General features: G+C 40.5%; 2 protein-coding genes across 2 annotated transcripts in view; one reads left to right on the top strand and one right to left on the bottom strand.

Moving 5' to 3' along the window:
- Nucleotides 1-2,878: 2,878 nt before the first annotated feature.
- On the bottom strand, nucleotides 2,879-14,058 carry LOC139913652 (secretory carrier-associated membrane protein 1-like). Its single transcript, XM_071901738.2, has 9 exons — nucleotides 13,850-14,058; nucleotides 10,385-10,462; nucleotides 9,916-10,023; nucleotides 8,803-8,914; nucleotides 8,511-8,639; nucleotides 6,576-6,735; nucleotides 6,374-6,475; nucleotides 5,748-5,865; nucleotides 2,879-5,616 (listed from the first exon to the last, which is right to left on the bottom strand). Exons 1-9 carry the CDS (start codon nucleotides 13,904-13,906, stop codon nucleotides 5,467-5,469), a joined length of 1,014 nt encoding a protein of 337 aa, XP_071757839.1. The 5' UTR covers nucleotides 13,907-14,058; the 3' UTR covers nucleotides 2,879-5,466.
- A 1,621-nt stretch (nucleotides 14,059-15,679) lies between these two features.
- ap3b1a (adaptor related protein complex 3 subunit beta 1a) overlaps nucleotides 15,680-22,549 on the top strand; it is a 52,941-nt gene continuing 46,071 nt past the window's right edge. The window contains exon 1 of the mRNA XM_071901711.2: nucleotides 15,680-15,965. Coding sequence (XP_071757812.1) covers nucleotides 15,832-15,965 — 134 coding nt within the window. The 5' untranslated portion in view covers nucleotides 15,680-15,831. The remainder of the gene's footprint in view (nucleotides 15,966-22,549) is intronic.

Below are 22,549 nucleotides of genomic sequence, written 5' to 3' on the forward strand. Positions count from 1 at the left end.
TTTGTAAGGTGTAGTGTAAGTAAGTGTAAGTAACTATAGTTCTGATCAGTGTGTGTGTGTGTGTGTGTGTGTGTGTGTGTGTACATACACTCTCACCCTAAATGGCACAAAAGACAGTTACATCAAATCCTGTCTGTTGGTAAATACACGTCATCATTTCATGTAAATCCATCTGCTGTGAACAGAGAAGCTGAGAACTGGGGAAAGACCATGTGCGGCTTGGAAAGACAACTAATAGGCCAGAGCTGTCATGGTTCTGGCAACATGTTGGTTTCACACACTCCCATAAGGTATGAAAGGCACAGAAGAAGAATACCCCTTGAGTCTGAGAGGCTGTTATTCTTCCTCTGTGCCCCTTCCTGCCAGTAATGAATTTGGTCCACTACCAAATTTCCTCTTTGTAAGCTTGTTGCTTTGCTTTCTCTCATGCAGGTTTGTTTGTGCCAAGACCGAGCTGCACTTGACCTACAATAGCCTGATGCCTGATTGTGCATTCTGAACCACTTCTTCAAAGGGCCCATTTCTGCATAGCTGCTAGACAAGCTACACAATAGGCCTACTACTACCACTACTACTACTACTACTACTACTACTGCTACTACTATTACTACTACTACTACTACTACTAATACTACTACTACTATTACTACTACTACTACTACTACTACTACTACTACTACTGCTACTACTACTACTACTACTACTATTACTACTACTACTACTACTACTACTACTACTACTACCACTACTACTACTACTACTACTACTAATACTACTACCACTACTACTACTACTACTAATACTACTACTATTACTACTACTGCTACTACTACTATTACTACTACTACTACTATTACTACTACTACTACTACTACTACTACTACCACTACTACTACTACTACTACCACTACTACTACTACTACTACTACTACTACTATTACTACTACTACTACTATTACTACTACTAAAACTACTACTACTACTACTACTACTACTACTGCTACTACTATTACTACTACTACTAATAATAATACTACTACTAAAACTACTACTACTACTGCTACTGCTACTACTACTACTACTACTACTACTACTACTATTAAAACTACTACTGCTACTCCTACTGCTACTACTACTACTACTACTGCTACTACTACTAATAATAATCCTAACAATCATCATAGTAAATTAAGCACTGTCTTTAGAATGTTGTTGTGTGCTATTGAAGCAATATTTGTCACAGAAATGTATGTATGTATGTACTGTATGTATGTATGTATGTATGTATGTACTATATGTATGTATGTATGTATGTACTGTATGTATGTATGTATCTAGGTTAGTTGAACTAGTGTCTCATCATTTCCTCCTTTATATAGCAGCCAGTGAGTCTCTGAAATAGATTTGTTCCTTGAAATAATGAATTGACACTCTGGCTCATAAAAAGCCGTTCTTCTCCCGTCTGGAGGTTTCTGGTCAGGGAGTGTGGGCTTGTGCACAGGCTGAAGAATCAGGGTCTGGGTGGGCTACATGCTGAAGCTGTGGTCAGAAGAACAAATGTTTTCGGGTCCTGCTGCTGTGTTGCCTCTGGCCTTCATCAAGAAAGAGAGTATCAGGCTTCCGCATGCCAAACTGCAAGAAGGATTCCAGCGATGCCTCACCTTACAGTGATGATCTCTGCTCCACTTCCAGCAGCGGGTGGATAATGTTAGTCTGGATTCCATTAGGAAACCCCTCGGCCCATCGTATGCACACACACACACATGCGCACACACACAGGTCATCTTCTCCCATCTGTGATCTGTGATTTCACTGATATCCCATCTCGCCTGTTTCTAAAAGAATGCTATAACTTTTTTTTACAAGTTCAAATCCTTGTCCAAGATCTGGTCATCTTCTGTCTGGACTTGTGTAACTCCCTCCTGGCTGGGTTAGGGGAGTCTCTTCAACCCCAACAACCCGGAGCGCTGCTAGGAATTATGGGCCCCGATACAAGATATGATACTGGGCCCCCCACTCTGATGCATCTGTCTTAGCATATGTCTTATCGTATCACCTTGCTCCTCTTACCCTGGTTGTATTTTCCCTTTTCCCCTCACAAACGGCACCTAAGAGAGCTGGAACCCTCATAGCTCCAGTCTACCTCCTGTCCTGTCCTGTTAGATGACCTAGCTCTCCCTTCCCTGTGGAGGCCTTTCCATCACTCCATATGGCCTCATGTCTCCCCCCTCCTGGCTCTCCAATGATGAAATGCCCCTCACACACCAGTCGGGACAGCCATCACTTGCCATCTTCTGTCTTAACATGAAAACTCAAGAGAACACCCCCCCTCCTCCCCCCTCCCCAATTGCATCCCCCTCTCCTCCATTTCTCTTCTGTACATTCTAGGAATGCCAGAATATTTACATGTGCTGTCTATGCTTAATGACTTTGACCCTTGCACTCCTGACAATTGGTTACTTGACATAGTCACAGTCTAGTTTAGGCTTATTCTACTGTTGATTTCACATTATTCTGAATAAGAGGATTGGGTAATTGCCTACATGTAAATGTAAAAGGAATATGTCCATTAGCTGGAAAGTGAACTAGGAGTAAACATGATCTAATGTTCTTTGATTACTGCTGACCTCCTCTGGTTTTAAGCTGCTAGTGCAAGTCTGCTGAAGAATGCATCTGCCCCTTAACACACACTGAGTGCATGAGTTTCTGTGGTTTGACTGGTAAAAAAAGAAAGAAAAAGACCACATAGCCTTTCCGTAGATTGTCTGAATGGCATGCCTCATTTTTACACCACACACATACAAGTAAATATAAGCATGACTTTATATGTAAAGAAAAAGCAACACATAAGGAAGAAGACTTTAGAATTTTATTCAGTGTTAATACAATAAATATACAAAACTCAAACTACTCAACATGCGACTGAAGGAGAAACCAGAGTGCATCTTTAAAGGACACTGAAATTCAGAGCAATAGCTGACCATCTGTAAATTTTACAAAATATACAAACATCCCTTAGTGTTTTTTAAATAATTTCAAAAAAATTCATTGTCAGAGATGAGTACGAAAGATTTCATTTCATTGCATTTTCCAGTGTTTCTACCGCACACCATGTTACTGATTATAAAGCACAGCTTAAAGCCACAGTCCATCTACAACACAGCTCACATTGCATTGCCGCCTTTCTCACATTAAACATGTTTTTTGAGGCAAGTCTAAACAACAGCAAAATTTTGTAGATGCCATGATTCCGATTCATTTTCAAAACAGCAGGAATAACCTTATGTAGATTGGTGCATAAGCGTACTCACGCATACACACACACGTACTGGTTAAGGTACTATTGGTCTAAATAAAGTCAGTATGAAATAAAAAAAACAGGAAAGCGAGCAGAGAGCACAACACAGGTATCTTGCAGCAAAGCCTCAACGGAAGAATTGTCTTCAATAAGTCAGAAGGATCCCAGACCCACGGCCAAACTTTGTCCTGCACACAGACTTAAGACTGGTAAATAGACTGAAAGGCCCAATTCCCTCTATTTACACTCACACAACACACATGCATACATAGGCGTATCTGGCTTAAACATGAAACCACAATAGACAGTGTGATCATGGACATTCAAACAGTATAAACCTCTTTGCAGCTCACACTCAAGAGGCCGAACATAGAAATCGCATATATTCAAAAAAGACACATTCAAAGCAATGCAGGTAGAATGCATTTCAAGATTTTGATGACTGCACACAATGGAAATGAAAGAGAGTAACACAGACAACCCCCATCTCCAGAAGTGAAGCATTGGTTTGTGGTCTCGCTGGAGTTCAGTGATAGTCAATCCACAATAATGGTCAATTTATGAATATACAAGCAATTATCAGCAATCAGCACATCGACATTACTGGCCATTGCTGTAGTCTTTTATGTCATTTTTATTGCGAGGGTTTGATGCACAGCATATATTTCAAAAACAGACAAATTTTCTCAAAGGAGAGATCTGGTGTCATTTTTTTTTCCTTGTCATGCAAGTGAAGAGTATATCCTGAGTAAAACTGAGGTAAATCTCCATTACCCAAGAAAGGCTGGAGACAACTTGCGCTTTCTTTCTCTTCAAAAATTGTATAAACATGCAGCTGTATGTACAGAATAGTGGACCTCTCATGCGATCAGCATCACTGAATAAGAGGAAATTAATTTCTTTTGAGCAAATGATTGAGAAATGAACTTTGCTGAACTCACAGGTGCCGTATGGATGTAGCATCTTCTCTAATGAGCAGGAAGGCATGAGACCATTATAAATCACCTTGTCTTAATACGCACTGACTGCCGTGTGCATGCAGAAGCATGTGATGACTAGATTAAGGTGCAACTTGGCATCATTTCACAATGACGGACATGTAGATCATTAAAGGCAAAAGACTTCAAGCAACAAATACTTGAAAGCTAACTTAAGGAAGTAAGACTACACACCTTGTGAAAGTCAATTCTGAGGAAAGCAAAGAAAGATACATAGACGTGAGAGTTCGAAAGGCAAGACCGTGTACTGGAATGCACAGCATTCATCTTCAACAATACCAAGTAGCTCCACCAGGGGGCAGCGTCAAGAGGGGCCTCGTTCTCATTTAACAAGCTCCTCTACAAAGTTACAGTTAGGGATAACAGTTCAGTCAAGGTGAGAATGCTGCTGAATGTACGTTAATTGACATGTGCATCGCTAACAAGAGTACTAGGTGACTTCCACTGTGCAATAATTGAGCTTAATTATTAAAAAAACAAACAAACATAGTAATTAGGTTAATAAATCAAAGAAGGACACGGATACAAAAGGAGGAGCAAATGTTGGTGGGGCGCACTGAACTACACATGGGTACAGAGAGAAACTAACAGTGACCAGTGAGCCTACAACTGTTTGGGCTGGGAAATGTCCCGGCAATTTCAGAGGGTTGGACTTGGTTCAGCTACATGTAATTAGTATCCGTCTTTGTCTACAGAGTGACAGACAGGCACCAACATTCATAGAGGCACACAAACATTCATTTAGTTGGCCACACACACACACAAAAACACACACACACACACCCACGCAGAGAAAATAAAGTTGAGCACGCTGGTTGAGTGGTGTAGTGTAGGTGAGGGGTCCCAGAGTCACGAGAGTGCATAACGCTGCTGGGGTTGGGGGGTGGGGTGGGCGGAGTACAGAGGCCTCTGGGCAGGACAGAGCCAAGGCCCTGTTTGAATGTTCCCAACGTCCTGCTGAGATCACAGATCACTTGTGACTGGGTGGGCAAAAGCAAGGTGCCGACCATAGTGCTTTCACAAAAACACACACTCCGATCTGGTCAGAAGGCTGGGGGCCTCTCGATGTGTTCAAACAGGGCAGTTGGCTCGGTGGAAGCTGGGTGTCGCACTGTGAGCGGAGGAGGGACGGCGGGCTGGACGGGGAGACGAGCGGGCTCTCTGGGCCAATCAGATCTGCTCCTTGAAGGCTCCGTGGGCGGCCCTGGAGGCTGCATTAGCGGTGGCCGTCTGGACCGTCTTGTTGGACATGACGCCCGTGGCAAACTCCTGCTGGGCCTTCTCAAAGCTGGCACCGGTGGTACGGTACATCCCGTGGACCTAACGGAGATCAAGAGGGAGTGGAAGAGAATAATTGGGAAGATAAAAGGGGAATAGGGTGAAGAGATTAATAGAGTAATCAGACGTACAGAGGCGCTCTGAATTTCTTTCCAAGTTTGCGGCGTACCTACCCTTTTGAACATAATGAGGGACATGACAGCCAGTGAGGTAAAGAGAGCAGCGATGAGGATCATTATAATGCCCACTGGGATGCTCTGATTCAGGCCGGTCAAAGCCGAGATCCACCCGCTAAGGAGGAGAAAGTCAATACATCACACCATGAAATAACACACATAAGTTGATGACGGCAATATCAAAGATCCTTAATAACTAGGGGATATAATGATACATTCATCTCACGGTTTGTTTGATAGACGATACTGTTTGCACGAAATGTGCTATATAAATAAAGACTGAGTGATTCACTAACAACGTGATTATGGGTTTCTGTAAGTTACATTTTAAATTTTAAGTTCTTTTTAATGCCAGTTCAAATAAACTTTATGACCAATTTCATCCCCAAATTAGCCTGAAGGTTACAAAGAAAACCCAAAACAAACAAAAAAATATGTACAAAAATATACATCTGTGCAACCAGGGACATTTCTCACAAGAATAGTAGTGCAATCTACTTTTTTAAGACCTCTCAAACCATATTTAAGACTCTATTGTACTCTATTATCTACATTGCTGTGGCCCAAAATATTTGTTTGCAGTGTCCCTTCTTGTATTTGAGTTTCTCATCACGTAGACTCACCTGGCCCCCCAACCAGCGATGCCAATAGACTGGAGAACGTAAACGCCAAACTGACAGATGTACACGAAGAAGAAAACAAAAAACCTGAACGAGCTGTCACTCCTGCAAAAAGAGGAAAAGGAGAGGGCATGACTACCACAATGTCTATACACGGCTGAGCGTAAGCCTAAAGTAAACATCTGTGTGTGTGTGTGTCGCTTACCTGAACGCTCCATAAAGCGGCCTGTACCAACAGACGAAAGAGCAGGGCGTGAAGAGCATGAACCACAGCATGGCCAAGCCGAAGTCCACCCCTCGCGCCGCATCCACGCAGAACCAGGCCAGGCAGCCGACCATGTTCGCAAGCAGCGTCCCAGCGTGAACTGGCGAGACACAGCAGAGGGAGGAACGAATTTAAACGGCTGGGTGGAAGTTATAGTGAAAGTGGGGCAGTGTGGTACCCTTGGCAAGCCGCTGTATAAGTCAGAGCATGGAAAGTAGGCTTGAGCGTGGCTGTTTGCTGAGGATCCTGGCCGGCGCACCAGTGTCCAGTGTCTTGCCAAGTGGGTCTAATGAAGTTCAGGCTGGAAGAGGAGGAAACGCTGCCACTTAATATTTCAACATGCAACGCAGCGCAGGAGTGAGAACGGGAACATGCGCACACACACTCACACAAATTAATAATTCACCATAACCATTCTTCCTCGGGGTTATAATAATAAATGCATGGGCACCGTACAGACACATGTACAATAACAGAGGGCCTGTATAGCTGAGGGGCCACGACTTTACACCACTGAGTGAAATATGACATCACCCTGCTGCTCCACATACCACAACTGAGGACCGGGGGTTAGGGGGACAGACAGTGTGCTCAAAAACCTTCACTGCATGATGTTGCAAAAGATCTGATTTGTTGGCTTGAGTTAAACAAATGGTATGAAATCCTTTCTTAATAAATCACACACTGATCAGTGCATAATGGAGAAAGAGTCTATCGTCCGTGGGAGTCCAGGTCTAAACCAACCGAACCCAACCTAGCCAATCATCTGACCGAGTCACATTATCTGACCACATGACTTCACCATGTGCCCTCGTCATGTGGTTACACAATTCCACTGAAAACCCATTCATTCGCTGAACAACGGACTCATATTGCCCGCTTTGAACACCATTAAGACTGAGCTGTACAGGCTGAAGAGGGGGGGATAAAACAACTGCTCTCCTATCCAAGAAGGAAAGTAAATTTAGTACCTCTCTGAAGCAGTCATCCATAAAATAAACATTTTGTTCCCCCTCACGAGAGCCCTTTGGGTTACAGCGCAGTCACATGAGAAGGGTGATTTAGAATTATTAGTATTATTTTTATTGAGTTAGCTCTGGTCTGTAGACAAGAGCGCTGTGTTTTGAGAAGCCCAGGGGAGCACATTTAGTATTTCCTCTTCATAACTGTAATGAGAACAACTAGATTTGTATATGACTTTTCTTATAAAAGGTTTTAAAAGCATTGTAAAATAAAAAGAATATAATAAACATCTGTAATCTGTAATATAAACTGGGGCCAAGCCATTTATTGCATTAAACATAATCAAGAAGTAGTAACGTTAAAAAAAACAAATACACTTCCCTTCTTCTATGGGTTGGGTCTTCTATTTTTTGTTTCATGAGCAAGGCTGTAGAAAGTGTGGATGGATGCAATGTGTTTAAGAGCCTCAAACTAATGCTGCCTATATAGTCTATAGACCAAAGACGAACACTCATCAATTACATAATCTGGTTGTGGGAGTAAGAAATCTTCTGGTGTAAATACACTCCTATGTGGCGTAATGGTGGCAATGTAAAAGTGCAAAAAGAAAGAAAGAAAAAGAAGAAAGAAGGTAAAAGGGCAAAAAGAACAAACGAGCTCACTAGCTGAAAAAGTTCCATCATAAGAGTTGAAACACTTACTCCTCTAGCTGTTTTTCTTTGATTTTTGTGCGTTTCTGCACTTGCACCTTTAAGTTTGTCATACATAAATGGGATAATTTTGGGTAGATTTGCCTTTGTCTTTTCACTTCATCTGGGGGTTAATTCACTGCCCCTGGATTAACATCATCAACCTCATCATAAGGCAACACACTCATTCGACGTTAATGGCCAGTATGAAAGAAACACTCACACATCCAGAGGTAGTACATGATCTTGACCGTCTTCTGAAACTCTACAGGAATATCCACTGTGATGTCGTGGTAGAAACAGGGTCCCACAGGCAGCTTCTCTGGGAGGGGAGGCCAGTTGTTTTTCCTGCCTGAGACGGGAGGATGCAAGTCAAGCTTATGAATAAATAAAACTAGACTCTTTTAGGAGGGAATTCTGTTAACATCACTGTGGATTTAGGACAGATATTTGGTCCGCAGTTGTGAGAATAATGATTTGTGGCCGTTGTGTGTATGTTGGTGGCTGGCGCTGACCTCCTGAGGCACTGAGTGACTGCATTTCCCTCTCCCGACGGTCCAACTCCGCAGCCTTCCTCTCCAGCTCCTCCTGTCTCCTCAGCAGCTCGGTGGCTGCTTGCGACGGCTCCTTCACACACACACACACACACACACAAATAGGTTTCATCTCTGATAAAAACACAGGCGTGTGTGAGGTGTGTCAAACTGTTTGGCTGCTCACCGGTTGCCTCTCTCATTGTACGAGTGTGAAAAGTAATTCTCAGCTTCTACTGGTGAGATAAATCCAATTCTCTACAGGAGTAGCACCAGCAAGAAGCGGGAAATCACAACAATAGCAATCTAAAGCCAGTGGCCGTCCCAGGAGCCTGCCTACAAACGAGATGCACCGTTGCAAGTTATTTCCCTCTGCCTGCCTGCATTTCCCCCTGTCTCCCTCAGGTAGAAAGACTATTCGCCATTAGAAACAGAGAGCCAGAGAGCAATGCTGTCCACAAGAAACCAATAGTCATGTTAATGCATTTTCTGTCTCCAGTACACTGTCAGAATCTGTGCTGGTGGTGTCAGACTAAACCACTAGAGCTGTCAGAGTTGCTTGTTTGGTTGCTCTCACACACAGAAATATCCAGCATGGTGACAATGTAGAGATGTGCCTGACTGAGTCGTCAATAGGGATGGGACGATATAGCGAAATTCAATATATTGCAATGCAAAAATGTGAAAATGCGTATCGTGGGGCGGAAAAATGAAACGCAATATTAGCTCCATTTTATTCTGCTGTAGTAATCACAAATGAGATGACTTGTTTCACAATCTCTCCATTGAAATTATATTACTTAACACTTTGTAATGACATTTTTAAGTTGTTTACATTCTAGCGAGCCAATGCCATTGCTAGAAAGATTTGTGTCAAAGAAATAAACATAATTCTGCACAGTCAGACTTTGTCGCCACTGAACTTTTATTTATTATATCATATCGTGGTTGTATCGAATCGTGAACCCCATATTGTCCCGTCCCCAGTCGTCAAGTCTCAGTGGTCCATAGAACAAAAGGAGAAAAGTTATTGCAGTAGAGAGCGGCCTTTTGGCTTTACGAGTGCCAGCTGCGGAGAGGGTTAGTCAATAATACCTGCGTCTGCAGCTGGGAGTAGGCTGGAGGCTCCTCTGTGGGTTTCATGATGGCGGGCTGCGTGTTGACGCCGGGTGCCGCAGCCTTGGGTGCCATGCCCGGGGTTGTCTACGGAGAAAACATATGTATAAATAACCACATCGTGTTATCATTCCAATTAACAGGCAAGAATGTCTCAACACGCTCCATGAGTCTGACCGTGCTGTGACACTGACAAATCTACACAACAGTGTAGATTTCTACAGTGAAATTGAATGTTGGCACTTGAATCTGAATTCTTGTGACATGTTTGGATGTTTGGGCCTAATGAACATTGATATTTGATCGTTAACTTGAGTGCAAATCGATCAAGATTTTTTTCTTAAAGTGTGCATCCCTACTATCATGTCATGTGATGTGTGAATAGTCAGTTCCCTGCCTCTGGATAACCCGTAATTATCAGAGACATTGCATCAGAAACTGTACTCACCGGTTTGGCATCTGTGAAGGGATTGTACTCCTCCAACCCTGAAGGAGCAGTGTGTGCTACTTGTGTCACTGATGGATCCTGAGAAAACAAACATATATAGAATGTTTCAAATAAGGACAGCTTACATACTCTTCATATGGCTTTCAAGAGGATCTTGGCAAAGCATAATATTAGTCGCAATGACCCTCTAGTGTGATGACATCACGGTGAGAATTAAATAATCTCGGTATGTCCGTGCCTCTGCTATTTCCAAGGACACCAGTAGAAATATCAACACTCAGAGAAAACTGGCCTGTGTGAAGGAAAGAATTCCTGCATTATCCTGCCAGTCCAGGGCCAAACAGCACAAAATGCAACAGGCCTATAATTCAATACTGGCAAAGACAGGATGATTCCAATAATTTTCACGGCAAGAAGTCTATGAATAGCCAGGTCTGCGAGTTTGAGAAGGGTGGTGAACGCCTCTGGCGGCTATGACAAAAGACAGAAATAAGAAGGGAGTCTTTGTACTCTGCTGGCATGCTGTGCTACGGACAAAAGCTACTGAAGCGCTTTTCCATCTCTTTAAGCACATTGTTGATTTGCATCGTTGTCGAGACAAGCACATTTAAACAACCTTAATCACACGGGCTAGTGAATGAACGATTTCACTGCCTACTATTTTTGACCGGTGAGCGGCTATAACACTGGAGTGCAGCTATGTTTACCTATGGCGTGTACTCTAGGTGTCCTAGTCATGTTAATAGGACAAATTTAGGTTTTGAGTGCGTGTAATTTACCATCTCCTGCCTTTCTGTGCATGTAACAGTCCTGTCTATATAGGCATTCAGTAATAGTAACGTTTTATATAGGTGTAAGCTTACCATCAGCAGTTTCAGTCATGCACTAGTTTCATTCAAGATCCTACTCAGGATTAATATCCAATCTGTGTATTCCAGACGTTCTATCCCAGTCCGGCTCCAGTTCAGTCCTCTTGCCGTCTCCCTGACTCTTAAGTTTCTGGGAGCATCTCTTTCTCCACCACACACACACAGGCTGCTACTTGTCACCAGACCAGGGTCATAAATATTTCAGCGTATGCTGCGATTAATCTTTAATATCGCCCTATTGCACAGCCAAGCACATTCATACTTACTAACTGCAACACTTTCGACTTATCTATAAAAATTCTAGAGGTAAGACAGTACAAATTAATTATTAAGCCTAGTCTAGTATCTGTTGCATGGTTGTGTGAAAAACAGCAATCAAAACAAATTTCATGGCAATGAACTTCCTGTCACCTAACTGTGCACAAACAAGTGAACTTCTATAAAATGGGCATTGTTCTGCATGAGTGGGCAACATAATTTCATTATCTTGCAAGCTAGCTACATTATATCCAAGACCTCAACACTTTGCCTACTCTACTGTATTTCAAGGTGAAACCGGGCTGTGTAACACAATGCAGGTATCAGGTCAGCAGCATGGAAACCAGTTGGAGTCGGTGCTTTCTACTGTCTATGATACTCTGCAACATGTCACCCCTTTAATACTGATTAGGCTACTGAGACTAGACTGTATATAATATCTACGCTGCCTGATAGGGCTTTTTATTAACTCAAGATATGGCAGCCTGATTTCTGTAATTAGCCTACATCCTGAGAATTAGGCCGAAACAGAATAAACCGTCTGATGCATGACTGGGAGAGATGGGATCTAGCAGGAAAGTAGCCGGTGGGGATCCTAGCACCACCTGTCGCCATGACAGCACCATATGATTTCATGAACTATTGAAGATAGCTCAGAGAAGGATATGAAGCTCCATTTGTCCTCGGGCGAACGTGTAAGCCAAAAAAAAAAAAACAACAGAAAAATGGCAAGTGGGCGGGGGAGTACGAATCACGTTGCAGAATGTTAATGGGGCTCCATGAATAATTGACTTTTCATGCGTCTGTACGGTGAAAACACACCGCAGCTCTGGTGTTTGTTTGGCCTACAACTGCATTCCCATCCATGGTGAAAGAGGCTGGAATGGTTTTAGATAAAATATAACCTAAACAATGAAAGAAATCCTTTAGGCTATAATAGCCCTCTCCTTTTTACTAATGTATGTGTTTACCTGTGCTGTAGTGTATTCATTCATTATCAGCAGGAGACAGCAACATTGTTTGATAGCAAACCTGCACAGGTTTCTGATCTAACCCTTTCTCACAAGTCTACAGAGCCGACTTGCTTTCTTTGACATAGGATGATTTCTGTCTTTAACTTGCTTTTCCTTGTCAGCATTGATACTGCCATTCTAAGCTCTGTGTGTGTGTGTGACAGAGAGAGAGAGAGAGAGAGAGAGAGAGAGAGAACAATGCTACCCATCTTTGCTGATAAAAAGGCAGGCACTCCTTACTAGATCACTAGTAGGCTAAAGAGCACAAGATCAAATGTTTGTTTTCTCTGTAGCTATATACTGTCAACACAGACTGTCTACTGATGTAGGCCTAAGTAAAGCCAAAGGCATAATGAAAAAAATAAAATTTGCAACCATAAAAATTGGTGATTTGCCATCATTTGTTTTCCTTTAAGAGCAAGTGCAGAGGGGTCAGAAACCTAGCATGTGCAATTCATCTGGTGAAATGGCTAAAATGACTAAGTATTTCTTGAGTCTCAATATGGCCTGATCTCGAAAGCAGTGGCTGAGATGGTGACTTAAAAAAACATGGGATTGTTGTTCTATTTGGTTAGTAATAACATTAAGGTATTCTCTTCCGACCCTCCGCGTTACTTTCTAATCATCTCAGCTGGTTGGTGTAAAAGATCGATTAGGGGCATCTAACTTTCACGCTTACTGAATAAAATCTACTGGTGTATGGTGTATTGATAGTACAGTTTTAGTGGGGCAGAGAAATCAAATGTTCATAAAAACAGCAATAACACATGAGTAGCAGTCTATCCATGGCTGCTAATAAGATGTGGATTTTACAGTCAGACTTCTCTTTTAAGTAATGGGAAGGGCACTGGACAAGTGGCAAGTTAAAATTGACAAGAGCAAATAAGGTTGAGTAAGAGTAACGAAAGGCAAAAACACCATCCGCCCAACCCCTTTAACCTGCTGCAGTATAAAGTAGAGATAACAGTAGCTGTGTCATCACTCAGGCTAACATAGAGAGCAAGCTAACAGGGACATTTATAACACTACGTTCAGTTAAGGCTCAACGTTACATGTCATGTGTCACTCCAGTCAGGCAACGACAAGAAAAGTGAAGCAACATAATTTGACAGTCACAAGCCTCAGCACCAACAAGTGAATGACGACGTGTCAGCCAGCTGCTAGCACTGTAACGTTTGTTAATATCCGGCTTTATCTCCACTATCTAACACAGGAAAGCCAGTGAGAGACTTGTATTGGCTAACACAGTTAACCGAGCTAACGTCAGTCAGTTTAACGTTAGATAATGCAGCGGCTAACGCTAATGTAGCTAGCTAGCTAACTACCTGAAAAGGATTGCTGAAGTCCGGATCCGCGAACGGGTTGCTGTCGAAATCTGACATTCTACTGTGAGGATGTCTTTAGTTGTCTCGTTTAAATCTGTTAAAAAAACTAATAAAAAAGAACCAAATTTGGAGCTACTTCGAAACAACGTCTTGCTTTGTAGCAGACGCAAAAGATGGCACGGACGGAGGTGAAGTCAAGTGTAGACTGTGTAGATTGTGTCCAGAGATGTAATACGACGCGAGATTGGTCACCAGCGGATAATCAAATGCGGCACACCGTGACGCCCTGCGGAAGTAAAGGAACGTCACGTCCGCCATAGCTTGCGTTGAAAAAATATAGGCAAAACTATGCAATATGCAGTTCTGGCTTCAACGTATATCACACATTATGAATATATCGCGTTATGAATGAATTTGAGGAAGATTTAATAAAAAAATAACAATGAATAGCCTGCATGACGGCAAGGAGTGGGAAATAAAAGTCAAAATGTGTTGACATTGGTAAATAAAAAGGTGGATAAGCTCTAATCGTATAAGGCAAGAAAGACCCACCAATATAAAGAAACAGATTAATTTATGTTTTTCTTTTTTCATTGAAACATCATATTTTCATATAATTTCCTTTAATTTTGTACTAATTACTGTAGGCTATAGGCTACTATGAATTTATGTCATGAAGATATGTCAGCCTAAAAAGGTGGATAAACTTTATTCCACAAGTGAAAAGGTGGGTACCCCAGTTTATAATATCCACAATATCCCTGTAGCCTATAGAAAATGTGGAAAAATTAGGGATATTTACCTAATTCATATTTTTGCCACATTTTACATAATCTCTAAGCTTTTCAAACAAAGGTATGCCGTGACCAATAAACAGACCTTCTAATTTAGATGTGATTCACACTTAAACTTTATGAGAAGAAATATTTTAAAGTATATTGGAGAGATTCAAAATTTGGTCAAAATTTTAAATGGCTCAAATTTCTTTGTCTTTCATGTCATCATCCTCTGACTGGGTGGGGTGTTGCTGGGTTATAGTGGTGATCATTGGGAAAGGTGTCTTGAATAATGATTGAATAATGTGGTTGTGCATTTTGTCTCCAATATCTTAGCTTTTTGCAATCTAATTTTAGGGTTGTTGAGTGATTTCACCTACCCAGTTTGGTATCATTTAGACTTGCAGTTCAAAACGTCAAGCAATTACAATCTATAGATGTTTGGAAAGGAATGAACTGGGTCCCACTTCATGGAAACAGTAGCCTAGTGGAAAATAAAGTCTCAATGGGTTATCACTGCTATAACATGTAATATTGTTGATATAGGCCTACTGAACACGTGTCACATTGCTTTTCACAAAATAATGTCTATGTCCAATGAACTCACTTACCAAATGTATTGTTATTCCAATTTATAGTCCATGAGCCAAGTTAGATAATTTCACCATTTAATTTGTTTGTGTTCCACATCATCATCTTCAAACTTGGTGGGATCTGGCTCAATTTTAAATAATGATTGTTGCTGTTATATGCTATTTTGCGTGAATATTTTTCGTAAGTATGTTTATGTGGATTTTTGGTCTTCTTCCTCTTCTTTGAAAACAGTTAACGGTATCGCTTAGTCGTAGTTACCTTGGCAACAAAAGGATCAGGCGCCTCGTCATAGATCTACAATTTCTAAAAAACTGGGACCGACAAGCACGACAAGCACAACGTTGATCAGTTAAAGCAATCTGTTCTACTAACTCTAGATCTATGGTGTATGTGCCGCTGTGGCCCTGTCATGTGACACCAACTTGTCCAACTCACACTTCCGCTACTGCGTGTGAAAAGTTGGTTGAAATCTCGGTGAAGTTTGGCACTGCAGTAACTCTGTAGAATAAGTTACGCTAATACATGTTTTAAGTTGTTGAACCGTTTATAACTCGGAAGAGGAACAGGGACAAGTACGCTTCGTATCAATTTATTTGTCTTGCGCCTCTTCAAATGCTGAGCATGTCGACGAACACCTTGTACAATGACCAAGGAGGAGCAGAAGCTGCTGTGGAAGTGGGGCAGGAGAGCACCCCGACGTCCAGCACCGGAGCCGGGTTTGGACTGTTCAGCACGGACTTTAAAAAGTAAGCCGCACCGTATTCCGTTTGATAACAGCGTTGTTCCCTTTTGACAGGTTTGTTGTCTTAAACGTCAGGCAGCTAACTTCCATTAGCTGGCTTGAAACACAAGAGGCCAGTAAGCTCCTGCAGCATCAACCAGGCAGTGATGGCGAATTGCTATGTTAGCTATTTTCGCATGGTACTGTTAGCTGTCAGTATATATGCTCCTTGTTTCAGGCTGCTTAGGCGCTGACTTGGGGCCGGTCAGATACGTACTGTTTGTTTTATTTAATCCTTATTTGTCAAAGTTTGCTCGTCTTTACAAGGGAGACCAAGTCTAGGCAGCTGCAGCACATAAAGTTATAGACAGAAATATACCAGATACAGCAATAAACAAACTTTGCATTATAAGTAATAATAATCTTGTGAGCTTTTACTTAATCTAATCAATGACAACTCCTAGTTGATTCATCTTCCGGAGACCTAACAACTTCTGTAAACTCACTATTACTACTCAGCTCATCAAGCTAATCTTTCTTTAGGGAGTCAGCAGAAATTACTTCTGAGGTTTCAGACTACACTGTTCCTCACATTTATATACAGTATTAATAAATAATAGGGAAGCTAACTTAATGTGGCCTTACAAATAAAGCTATACATGTGTGACATAGCGTATGCACAGACAGAGAAGGCCAATTGAGTACAGTGTATAATGATGAGTGAGGGCCTTACTATTCCTAACGAATATTAACACTATGAGAAAGTGAATCCCACATGTGGTTACACTTCATACATTCATATATGGCAGACCTCCATAATCAAGTGCAGACCAAGAATTTGCCAGCAGCCAGACTTTTGTAGACTCCAAAGAAAAACTAAATGTATTTCTAAAATACCAGCCTGACCTCAACCTCAGTATGTTTTCAGTATGTAGCTTAAGAGAGTGATATAATTGATTAATATAGCCAACAGGTAGGCCTATAGCATTTTCCTTGAATTTGCTTTCTATATGTGATTATGTTTTGAGTGTAAACATTGTAAACCTAGTTGCAGTGCTTTAATCCCAGCATTAGTGAAAGTCCTACATTTTGTGTATCTCATTTGTATTCAATGCAAACCTCAACTGACAAAGCTTTATGCAGTGTTAAAAGCAGATTGTAATTTTATAGTAGCCTGATTAACGTAGATCCTAGGTGACAGTAAAGAAGTATATCATCTATATAAAAATTTAAATTGGCATATACTTTTGGACCCAAGCTGTTGACAAAAAAAATGAACCCACTACTAAACCCTGGTGCACGCCATTCCAGACATTTGACCAACATGAAGTGAGCCCATCAAACTGTGCGCATCAGGACGCTACTAAAGAATAATTTACAGCTCAGTCTACAGCTGGATTGGACAAACCAGTACTGGCCACCCAGCTATCAGATTCCTTTTTGAAAAATCAATGGTGAGGCCTGCAAAACACTACTTGTTGTTACTGGCATTATTATCTACATTCTTAGCAGCTATACGCCTGCTGGATTGCTGAAACTTTTCCTGTTTTAACAGAAGTAGAACAGGCTGTTGGGTTAAAAAGATGTGTTGATGGCTGTACGATTAGGTGTTGATTTTAAAAAGCAAAAATCCTGTTTACCTGGACCTACAGATTTTCTAGGATCCATTTTAAGGCTTAATGTACAAAAGCAACAGAAACTGGTGCAAAATAAAAAGGATTATCAACAGCAACATGAGTATCATCATGGAATTCATATTAACTAGAAGTCTTAGGGCTATTTGAATTTGCCGTTAAAACACCTGTTTTACATCCCCAGCCAAGTCATTCTCCATGTCTTATTATCATAATCTCCAGGTATGGATAGTTTTAATTAAAAACAAAATGATCTGTAATTGAATTTCCATATGCAGGGATTTGATTTACTAGGATTTTTCAAGACTTCAGGCTTTTTGGACATAACACTGCCAACAAATTTCTGTATTCTCACCTTCCCAGCACTATTTCTTGATCTTTTTGTCCTGTTCTGTTTACCTATCATAAACAGACTTCATCATATGGGTGTCCAAGGCTCTCTATGTTTTCCTGGTGAAACTGTCATAGAGGAGAAATACTGTAGAGATGGGTCTCTATTTGTGATATTACATACTAGGACAGTCTTCTACATCATCCTAAGTTTGTCATACTAATGTTTAACCAACAGTTCCATATTATAAAGCTGAAAAAAAGACCCATCAACATTCGGATTCCTGGGTAGTCTCGTTGTTTGATTTTAATCTCAGTAGTCTGCCACTAGAGGGCAGCCAATTACCACTTTATCCATCCCTTGCATTCAAGTGTCACTGGAAACCGGTGTAAATCAGTGTTTTAACGGCTCAGCTGCTCTCTGAATGTGTGTTAACAACACACCAAACTTACATAGGTAATGAGGTGTAGGCCTAGTAGCTAACGGATTCAGATCTGAGCTGCTCAGTCAGTCTTCAGGACTCAGTGTGGACTTTTTATATGTTTATTCCAGTACCAAAGTTGCTGTCGTATTGCTGAATTTCCTGAACTCTAGCAAACTTGTGTGATAGGTTATACTGCAGTATCTTGTTTTGTTTTGAGCATTCTCTGCAGCAGGCATTGGCCTATGTCTCTGTGTAGGTTACAGGTCCGTACAATCAGCCAGGCTGATGTTTAATGTTGTTTAGTGTGCTTAAGTGAACCTCTAAGCTGCCTCACATGACAGTCTACTCAGTTAGACAAGGCTAGGTCATATTACCTCTAGGCCAAGCTGGAAGAGCAGGAATAAAATATCAGGGCATGAATGATGCTTCTGTTAGCACATTATGTCTCCATCTGACACAATTCACAATGTGCAGGCCTGTGTTCTCTAATATCTAATTCATAGCAAAGCATAGCACATCCATGTCCGCATAGCACTCTCTCTACGTGACACACCATGCTTCCATTCACTTTTACCCAAAATTTGGTTCCTAAAGTACTTTAAACTGCTGAAATCTGTTCAGTTTAGTTAGTCATTTATTTTAGTCAGTTATTTTATTGTGAATAGCATTTTTGTCAGCCAGTCATCAAAAGAGACTTGTATTCCTTTGTAGAATTATTAAGCATATGAACATTGAAGAACTTCTGATTTACTGTGTTTTGTATGTATCTTGCATATTTGTAGATAAAACTTAGGTGTAACTTTCCATACTTCAGAGGGCATGCTGAGCCAGTTCTGCTGAAATGAAATGAGTTGTGTTTTGTCATTTGAAATAGTCTAATAGTTGTCATATGACAAGGGCCAAACCACATTCCTGTAATCTATTCTTTAGTCTTATAGTCTAACTCCTGCTGTCTGAGAACTAACTAACTTACAGAGGCGAAGAAACATGTGACTGTAACCCTTGGGCTAATTGATTATCTGTGACCAAAGAGATATTTCATTTTAGCTGAGTGGTATAGCTTGATTTTTATGGATTTATTGTATGAAATTATGAAATGATTATTGGAGACAAGAAGTAAAGATATTGCAACTATGATTTTGACCTTTAACTTATTTTTCTTTAGCTAGGTTTATGTTGGCCTATCTATTCACATCTATTCACATCCAACCTGGCTAAGAGCCTCTCAGATTCTCCACACTAGAAGCTGGCAGATTTCAACCAAAAGCTTTAGAAGGGATTTGCTCTAAAATAAACAGTGTCTCCTGTTAAAGTAAATTTAAAGTAAACTCTTTAAAATCTTGTATGTTCCCACTATTAATGTTTTCCATTATGTCAAATAAATGGAAAACGTTCTTAATGAATAATTATTCTCAATGTCTAATTTCATCTAAACAGTAAAGTAATGAAAAATGCATAAATAGCCTACTTGCCCTAACAATTTTTATCATGAATCATAGATATAAATTCAAATACTGCAGTTGGCCAGGTGTCAGTACCTTTTTTATGACCACACGTTGTTGTGGAGCATCACCTATATCCCATCCATGAAAATCCTGTTTCTATATGCGCTTTATCATATTTTCAACACTTTAGTTGGCCGATCACCGTTACTGCACGCTTCTTGTGCTGGTCTCAATAACTTTCCTCTTGGCAAACCGCAAGATAGAGTGGTGGATCCAAATATTTTGACAGGAACTTGCGTTTTTTCCCACTGTGGTGCTTCTACATGCTTGATCAGACCAGACTTGAACAGACTGTATTTAGGTTTACATCTGTTATTTTAGATCGCCCATGAGCTCAACATGAACAATTAAATTTTTAATTAAACACACATTTTCCACATTATTTTGATTTCAAGTTTTCACTGTGATTTCAACACTTTTAAAAGTTTTGATCATGTTGTAAATTCTCATCAAAAATGATAGTAGTCAAGCACACACCGGTATTGATGATGATGATTGTATTGGCGTTTTGGTGGTAGTATTAGTGTTGGTATATGGAAGGAGTCCTGGAGATGAGGACAGTAACCGCACACTCATAGCTCTGATGCAAAGATTATTTATTATAAGTTTAAAAAAAACAACAACATTTCAAACGTTCCAACAGACCAAAACAGTTTTGGTCTGTTGGAACATTTCAACAGACAGCTGTCTTCATCAGGTTTTTTTTTTTTTTTCCCTCTACTATAATAAATAATCTTTGCATCAGAGTTATGAGTGTGCAGCTACTCTCCTGATCTCCGTAAACATCTGTCTAAACATCTGTTCTACCAAGACCTCCCCTGTCTTTTTCCTGAGGCTGAAGCTGCCAGTGCTGCTTTATCAAAAGTGCAAACACTGTCTATCAGCTTTCACTCCTGCAGAAGGGAAATGGTGTTTTAATTTTTACAATGTAAATGATTGCTCTTTAAATGAATTCAAGAGAAAATGTGATTGCATTCCTTCATTCATTGCTGAACCAATGGCATTTTTTTCTCCTCAATTCTCTGTGCCTTTGTTGAAGTTCTTGCACTGTGCTTGGGAGGCACACCTCACACTCGTGAAACCTCTAGACTCTAAAATGTCATGTCAGATAGTTGGCTTACCATATTTATCAGGGTTTCATTTAGTTGTTCCATTGTGCCAATGACCTAAAATATAAAATATCCCACCAGAATTTGATCAGTGGGCTCAACTGGCATTGAATCAGTCATGACCAATGAAAACTTACAGTTTGCAGTTAACTTTGCTTGATTAACATTTATCATCCAATCATACCAGGGCACTTAGCACTTTGTTCACAACGTTTTTGCTCACCGACACAATATCCACCCAAGAACATTGGAACAATGCACTCTGTGAGTGTTTAGAGTGAGACTAGGAAAGACCTTATTTAGCACTTCCCCAACCTGAACAACACCCTTGAAACAAAATAAACACGCTTTGGAGGAATAATGCTTCTTTGATTATTGAAGAATTGCAGTAGCGAAGCATATAATAAAAATAATAGCCTAATTATCAAGAACATCACCAATATCAACCAATATGAACCGTTTGATTATGAGGACAGTAGTCAAAAATGATTTTCTGTTTAATTAATTTATTGGAGAGAGATTTTGTTCACAAGTGCTTATCTCATAAAATCAGCACTAAGATTCATCTCCTACCTCTGGCTATATTGACAGTCTGTTGCCAACATAGATTTTGAGATCCTAAGTGTTTTTGGCTGGCTTGCATAGCCGACAGCCACACGGAGGCGCTAATCTGTTATTGTCCATCCGTCAATCAACCCCCATTGGAATTAAAGAGTTATGGTCTCTTTCAAGCTCAACACTGAAGATGTGAACAAAGTGTGAAGTGACAGATTAGGAGGCACCAAAATTACATTTTGGTCAAATTGCTAATGGATCTTCCAAACCAGATATTGAAGTGTTCACACTTGCGAAGCGATCAGTCGGTCCGGTCACAACGCACATATGAGCAAAAGTGTTGTTAAGTGATGGAGAGGGACAGAAGGAAAAAGTTATATAAATACAGCCACAGGAGATGAGCAGTGTGGACACACCGTGATGTGCTCTGACCGTGTGATCACATCTCAAAAATCGCATTGAAATAACAAGTAACCATAGAATCAAAAGTGTTTCGTTTTCTCACATAACATAACAAGATCACATCAAATGAGATGGATACACGTGTGGCCCTCTTGTAATAAATATTCATTAGGAAACTGCCATGGGTAAATAATATTATAATCAATCTCTGCAGTGATGGAAAAAAGATTTGAAAAGCTCATAATCAGCCAGACGTTATGCAGATAGTTTGCTTTTAAAGGTGTGGAGAGACTGAGAGTGATGCAGTTGTGTTGGCTACTTTGGTGCCTGTACAAATGGAAATCCTTCATTATCTATGTTACAAACTTACTTTAACCAGTATACAACAATGACACATTTTAGAACAAGACATTGATTTCCATAGGCAATCTATCACTTTGTGACACACTTTTTTTGTGACACAGACACACTAACTCTCTAGCTTCTTTTAAATCTCTTCTTAAAACTTTTCTTTTTGTGAAAGCCTTTGGAAATGTTTGATATATGTTTTTATTTTATACTGTTTCTACTGCTTCTATTTATTTGATCTTATTCATTTTATTGTCTTTACTTCCTCTGTGCTCAAGCCTTTTGGCCTTAGTCTCATTTT

Source organism: Centroberyx gerrardi, chromosome 2, assembly GCF_048128805.1.
Source record: "Centroberyx gerrardi isolate f3 chromosome 2, fCenGer3.hap1.cur.20231027, whole genome shotgun sequence".
NCBI lineage: Eukaryota > Metazoa > Chordata > Actinopteri > Beryciformes > Berycidae > Centroberyx > Centroberyx gerrardi.

Bases quoted from the DNA above. Each gene is read 5' to 3' on its own strand.
- LOC139913652 (XM_071901738.2), bottom strand. From the start codon at position 13,906: ATGTCAGATTTCGACAGCAACCCGTTCGCGGATCCGGACTTCAGCAAT. The intron at 10,024-10,384 runs GTGAGTACAGTT...TTTTCTCCGTAG, and splicing joins CCTTCACAGATGCCAAACCG to ACAACCCCGGGCATGGCACC. The intron at 8,915-9,915 runs GTATTATTGACT...GTGTGTGTGAAG, and splicing joins ACTCCCAGCTGCAGACGCAG to GAGCCGTCGCAAGCAGCCAC.